At 40.3% G+C, this 7210-nt stretch overlaps 1 protein-coding gene across 1 annotated transcript in view; it reads left to right on the top strand.

The window, feature by feature from the left end:
* errfi1a (ERBB receptor feedback inhibitor 1a) overlaps positions 1-6794 on the top strand; it is a 13576-nt gene extending 6782 nt beyond the window's left edge. The window contains exons 2-4 of the mRNA XM_016504171.1: positions 4049-4247; positions 4437-4519; positions 5374-6794. Of these exons, the coding sequence (XP_016359657.1) occupies positions 4099-4247; positions 4437-4519; positions 5374-6515 (1374 nt within the window). The 5' untranslated portion in view covers positions 4049-4098 and the 3' untranslated portion in view covers positions 6516-6794. The remainder of the gene's footprint in view (positions 1-4048; positions 4248-4436; positions 4520-5373) is intronic.
* The last annotated feature ends 416 nt before the right edge of the window (positions 6795-7210 follow it).

The following is a 7210-nucleotide window of genomic DNA, read 5'->3' as shown; positions in this document are numbered from 1 at the left end:
CTCTCTGTGTGTGTGTGTGTGTGTGTGTGTGTGTGTGTGTGTGTGCTGATGAAGACAGTGACGTGTGTAACGATATTATCAGATTCTGTGACAGGACATCCGATAAGGAGTGCGCGCGTGTGTGTGTGTGTGTGTGTGTGTTCAATTAGGAGGGAAGTGCAGGAATAGTGCTAAAACATAAATATTTTTTTATTTATATTTATATTTAATATTTATTTATTTTAGATTTTTGTTATAATGATGATGATAATAATAATAATAATGATGATGATCAGCTGACAAGACACGCATGATAGTGTCACAATATGTGACGTTAACACATGTTGCTGCATTTCGTGAAACATCAGTGTTTTTTTTCTTACTTCAAGAAATGTATAAGGTGTGTTTCGTCAGGTGTGATAGAGTGTTAGTGACTCATCAGTCAGTTTGCGGAAGCGGACAGGTAGATCGGGTATGGTTGCTAGGAAACCGCGGCGGAGGTGACAAGAGCGGGGTGTGAACGCGCGCGACTGTCTCTCCTTCATACCTTCTCACAATGTCATATCATTGGTTTGTCAGGACGCAGATATTTGGTAATTTGAGGCCATGTACAATGACTCTACACTTTACTGCTGGACCTCTTTTCGAAATATTTTTTTTGTCAGGATGATTGGCTTAAAATTGTTGTATATCCTACACCTGTGTTTGTATTGTGAATATGCACACATTAGATGAGCACTAGAACCACTTTTGAAGTGCCCTGTGTTTTGGGGTTTGTCTGTCAAGAACATTTCATTGCAAAGTTAAGAAATTATAATTTGCATGAAGAAAATAAAGCCTATTTTTAGAACTATTGCCATTATCTACATCACTTTGACAATTAAGCACATTTGTAATCCAATTCTAAAGACATAATGAAATGACACTATTGTCGTAATAGAGTTTATGGAGAACTTGGATTTTTTTGCATATTTAATGAAGTGTGCATCATTGATTCTAATACTGTGAAGCTGCTTTGAATCAGTCTTTATTGTTTAAAGCGCTATTAAAAAAGTTGATCATGCATAAACGTTTAATTTTCTTTACAGTATATTTACTGTAATGCTATATCATTGCAGTTCTTGTATGTGGCCCTTATGCTGAATTCATGAATAAATGTGGTTATTCATCATAAACAAAATCTCAGTTTTAATAGTGCTAAAATAAGCTTTGTTGTCTTGTGATTTTAGGAGTGAGTAGTGACATGTTCCTGACTTGCACAATGCAGCCAAATGTGCGGTTTTGGTTCTGAGATCTCAGATTTAAATGTAAAAAAAGGTTATAATTAATTAATGTTCATCTGACAGTGTTTTATAGAACGTTTCATGGGGTTTACGCCACAACGAGCACATTTGCCATGCTTTGTTTACTTAACGTCTTTGCAACACATTGGCATTGTCTTCCCGAAGGCATTGAGAAATGTCTGTGCCGGACACTAGGAAGTCTGCCCGTCTTGCACCTGTTGTGAGAGGAAGCGCTTGTCCCGTGGGGTTCTTTATCGCAGATCAGGTTGCATTGTGTGCTCATAGTGACCGTATCCAAGGTCCAAAGCTTTCAGGATGCATGACTGCTTGCATTTGTGAACCGGATCAGGGATGGTAGAAAGAAATGCACGTCCCTGTTGAACCAACTGACCTGGTTTGATCATATACCCTTTTATGAAATGGCGTTGCATTGCTTTCTTTGACTAGATTTTACTCTGCATCACAAACAATCTGCAAAATGTGTGATATTGATTAAATTGCAATATCCCATGAATGCACCTGTTGCATATCACACTGAGTTCTGCAGAAATGCATTGAACCATGCTTATGCATTGTGTCTATTGCTTGCAAAACAGCCCTGCAATAAAATGTTCTATAAAATGCTAATTGCTGTTTAATAGGGTACATGAGTTGTTTGTATCTCTGGAAGACTGTCGTAATGTTGGTGATTTGATAGCTTGTGAGTGTGATATGTGTTTGTAAGCTAAAACCAGGATGGACCTTGCCTCCAGGTCCATCACTCTTCACGTTCTCAGGGGTGTAAAGCTGGTTTCTCAAAGAGCGAAAAACGTTTTCTACTCTAGAAGCAACTGCTTTAGACCATCTCTAGTGTTACACCAAAGAGTAACAGTAGATACAAGTTCCTTCAAACATAAGTTGTGTTCCCAAGGCATGAAATTTGAGACTCATTTGCATACACTGTTTGATATTACATGGCTTCCTCTGTGAGGAAAGCATTTGCACGAGACTCTCAGAAAGTCGTGCTTGCAGACAAAATTACACAGTGTTTAATAGAATGCAGCAAAGTGATAAATTGTATGCTGTCAATGCATCCTACAAGACTGGATTGAGTCTTTTGCGGTTTGTACTGTTTTGTGTGTGTGACATCTAAGAGAGCATTAGGTTTGGCACTATCCTCGGGGCTTTGGGGGCATAAGTGTCGTTTAGTGCTGTCAAACTGAGCGTTTGTCATACCACAGGCTGTGAAGCTCAGCAGAATGTTGCTCAATGTTCTTTTCTGAAAGAGCTCGACTGGAGTCCCGTGCACATGGCTGACTGCATTGCAAAGCGAGGGGACTCGAGGAGGAGGTGCATTGGATGGTGTGCTGATAGCCCAGGGTTCACTGCTCCATAAACAACTAGATGATGTCTCAGTTCTTCCACAACAACCCCAAAACCATTGCAATGATCTCAGTTATGTTTGAATGTTCATATGGTCATAATAGAGGGGTAATGATAAAATTTCACCGTTCAAACATTGCTCTTTCAGAACGCTCTCTCCTCCACATCATGAGTAGACACGCCCCTTACTGCTGATAGGCTACAAGTTTGTTTTGCTACTCGGCCCAAATCAGTTTTCTAAAGCATTTTTGAAAAATTGCTTACCCCACCTTTAATGGAGCTCTTGGTTGTATTTCTGTCTAGTATTGACCTTATCTTGGACGTTTCTCTTAAAATTTCTTGAAGAAATTAAAATAGACACAAATAAGACCAAATACAAAATAACTTGTAAATAAGGCACAAATTATTGAAATATGTCTTTCTTAAAGGGATAGTTCACCCAAAAATGAAAATTCTGTCATTAATTACTCACCCTCATGTCGTTTCAAACACGTAAGACCTTCGTTCATCTTCGGAACACAAATTAAGATATTTTTGTTGGAATCTGAGAGCTGTCTGACCCTGCATAGACAGCAATACAACTGAAATGTGTGACACAGCTGACACAGAACAGCATACGCTGTTTACATCCAGCGGATACTCTCCAAAATGGCACCAGGGTGACGCGGAGGAGATGAATTGTTTAATAAAGTCTTTTTTTTTTTTTCTTTTGCGCACAAAAAGTATTCTCGTTGCTTCGTAAAATTACAGTTGAACCCCTGATGTCAAATGGATTATTTTACAGATCTCCTTGCTACGTCTCTGGACTTGGGAACATTTCAGTTGTATTGCTGTCTATGCAGGGTCAGACAGCTCTCAGATACCATCAAAAATATCTTAATTTGTGTTCCGAAGATGAACGAAGGTCTTATGGGTTTAAAACATGAGGCTGAGTAATTAATGACAGAATTTTCATTTTTGGTTGAACTAACCCTTTAATACTTCAAAATTTCACATTGCCATTTCTTTGTAATTGTGAAATTTACTAGCAGTTTCTATAGCTTTTTTTTTTTTAAGTGTAGTTGATGTACAGTAAAGAGTTATATAATAAAAGTGAATCAGTTTTGATTGCAGATTTGAGTTTCAGAAGGTATCTCAACTTGCAAGATTCCTAGGGCTTTTTCCTCAGTCTCAATTTGCTTCGATAGAAATATCTCATTTGGTTTTTTTCCTATGGGTTTGTATTGTGAGCTCAGTGTAAGATCTGTTCTGAAATTCCAGATAAGACGTGTGAAACTACAAAGGTCCTTTTCTCAGTAAGAAAGAAAATTTGAGAAGCAGGAGGCTTCCGTATTTGTTCTTTATTTAGTGTTATTGCTGCTTTTGAGAAACACTTGAGATATTACTGAGATTTATGCTCTTGTCTTCTCATGGCTGTGTTTCAGGTACAGGCCAGCAGCTGCCAGCTTGGCGGGAGGAGCATTTCCTGGCCTGAATGCGAACCGACTGCAGCTGGAGCATGTCCACTGCAGGCTTGACTGCCCAGGAGATCCGTTTACCCGTGCAAAGCCTATTCCTGCGGGACAGCCATTGGCATAGCATGGCCGGAGCTAAGCCCTCTTGGAAATACCATGATCTACACAAGTGAGTGCAACACTAAAAGCACAAGTGTGTTTTTCTCGTGTTGAACATGGATTAGTTTTACAAGTCCCTGGACATGCTCTGCATGACTGAGCAGAAAACCAGGAAATGGTCTGTGATGTTAACATGGTTCATATGATGTTAATGAACCTCGGATTTTGTCTGATTAGCTTTCCTGTTCTTAATCTACAGATTATACTTCACCATTGATTCTTCTATGGATTATAACATTCAGTCCCAGCAACAGGTGCTGCCATCATTCTCAGGAGCGGAAAGTAAGTAGCATTACAACATAAATTTCATCATTAGGAAAAGTTCACTCAAATTTACTCACCCTCATTTAATTCCAAACTTGTATGGTGTGATTTAAAGCATCTTACTTTACATTTAGTCACAATTCAGAGTGGCCATGGACAAAAGTACCAAACAGCAACAAAAAAACCCTTTAAAAATAGGCTTTACAACATGCACTATTTTTTATTTAGCGGATGGGAAGGTTTTCAAATACACATTAAATTTCAGTCTGTTTCTCACATAAAGTTGTTGTATGTCTTCAGAATGCTAATTTAGGGAAATATAGTATATGTGATACTTTTATATTGCATTTTTTTCTCCTTTTTAGAGACTGAAAGAAGTGGTCATTATGAACAGTCTGTTTATGGAAAGAACTGCAGAATTATCTGCAAAAATAGCATATGGGTTTGCAATGACTTGAATGAGTAAATAATGGTGTTTAACAGTTCCTTAAACTCATGTACTAAATACTAGAGAAAGATAAGAAAACAATGTTGTCATTGGATGAATCAAAGTTGTAATAATGCATTGACGTGTATGTGGCTCAAACAGTAGAACATGGTGGGTTCGATTTCTAGGGAATGCACAAACTAATAAAATCTGATGCTTTGGATAAAAGCGTCTGCCAAATGTAATGTAAATAGTGTTTAATACTGTTGGAGAAAGTCATAAGCTTAAAGGTGAAGTGCAATTTCTGTTCCACTTGCAGCGACCTCATTTACATAGATGGTAATCAGGTTTTTAGGTTTCATAATTTGTATAAAATAACTATTTATTAATTTAGATCTTAAAAACTGCTAAATACTCATTCTCTTCTACCTTCCTGTTCAAACAGAACAGCGGACTCATCTTCAGTCACCAAACAGCCCAGGAGGCCAGCCCTTGCCCCCAAAAAAGCCCAGACCTTCCCAACTCACCTTGCACACGGACCCTTTCACGTCCAGCTCTGCTGAAGACGACCAAGTGGTTCCCTGCTTTCAACGTCTAACGGTATCTGACCGCATCAGTCCTCCCCAGACGCCCAGCCGAGTCACCAAACCCCTTCCCCCAATTCCCGGTTCAGCAGAGCTTTCCCTGGATCAGGCTATAGACAGTGAGGTAGAGTTCTTTAATGGAGATGACAATTGCTGCCTAGTTTCCGAATCTTGCTCAAAACACTCTTCTTTCCGCTATGGAATGCCCAGTCGAAGGAGTTTCAGGGGCTGTGGACAGATTAACTACGCATACTTTGAAGGTCCAACATCCCTGCAGAAGCCGCAGACGCAGCCGCAAAAGCCGAGGCAGGAGCGGGAAACCCAGCAGAGGGAACAGGAGCTCCGCGACTACCACCACCACCAACAGCAGCAGCAACAGCAGCAGCAAAACTGTCTCCGACAACAGGAACGTACACAAAGGAAGCTGCGGCGTTCCCATTCTGGCCCTGCTGGCTGCTTCAACAAACCCACCTCCTTCCGGCTGTCCAGTCATCACCGAAACATGCAAGGCCTGGTTAAACCGGAAGTTCCTCCCAGAGTTCCTATTCCCCCACGACCAATCAAGACTGGAGACTACCGCCGCTGGTCAGCCGAAGTCTCATCGGGAGCCAACAGCGATGACGACCGACCTCCGAAAGTACCTCCTAGAGAACCTTTATCCGGCGGTAGTTCCCGCACCCCGAGCCCAAAGAGCCTTCCTGTGTACCTCAATGGGATCATGCCCCCAACGCAGAGCTTTGCCCCGGACCCTAAATATGTCAGTCGTGGCCTGCAACGACAGAATAGTGAAGGTTCCCCGTGCATTCTGCCCGTCATGGAGAACGGCAGGAAAGCAAGCACCACGCACTACTTCCTTTTGCCGCAACGTCCGTCGTACCTGGACAAACATGAGAAGTATTTAACGGACAGCACAGCGAGTCGAGGCACGGATGCCTCGGATTTGAGTTCGGACTGGGACTGTCAAAGCAAAAGGAAAACGACGCACACAATAGACTTGGTATGAAAAAACCGGGGCATGTTCGACCCCCGAGACTTTTTTCGCTGCTTTGTCGCAGCTTTGCTCTAGCGCTCCGAGCGAGTTACGTATGAATTGCAGTTACTGGGATCTCTCTTCTTTTGGAAACAGTTCTAACAGTTCTCTTAGAGTGAGCTCGGAAACTATTTTTATGTTTTTTTTTTTATTTCATTGCTATGTGAAATGTAAGTGTTGAAATGATGGTGCAGTTTTTTGGTATTAGCTGGTCTGGTACCTCCATACTTCAGTGTTGTAAATTTTCGTAGTCTCATTATATATATATATATATATATATATATATATATACACATATATATATATGTGTGTGTGTATATATATAAAAATATATATAAAGCAAAGTGCACTGAGAAAACAGTATGTTGTGATGTGTAAAAGTATTTAACATCGTCCTCTTACCCAAACTGAATAGTTTTTAGTCTATTGTATCCTGTAAAGTAATAAAAATAAATACTTATTTATGAATCAAGTTTGTATTTTTCTGATATTCTGTTGCATTTCATTCTCTGAAGTATGTCGTATCTCTGAGAAACGCAGAGATCTAGCTGTTTTGCCTGTTTTATCACATCCACGCCCCTGTGCTCTGCCTCATTACTATTGTCCTGGCTCCAGACAGGAGGAAGGTGAACTGTACTTTTGCACTTAAAAAACGATCTTAGATCAGT

Source organism: Sinocyclocheilus anshuiensis, unplaced genomic scaffold, assembly GCF_001515605.1.
Source record: "Sinocyclocheilus anshuiensis isolate Anshui unplaced genomic scaffold, SAMN03320099.WGS_v1.1 scaffold262, whole genome shotgun sequence".
Classification (NCBI taxonomy): Eukaryota; Metazoa; Chordata; class Actinopteri; order Cypriniformes; family Cyprinidae; genus Sinocyclocheilus; species Sinocyclocheilus anshuiensis.
This window is presented reverse-complemented; position numbering and strand designations above follow the sequence as displayed.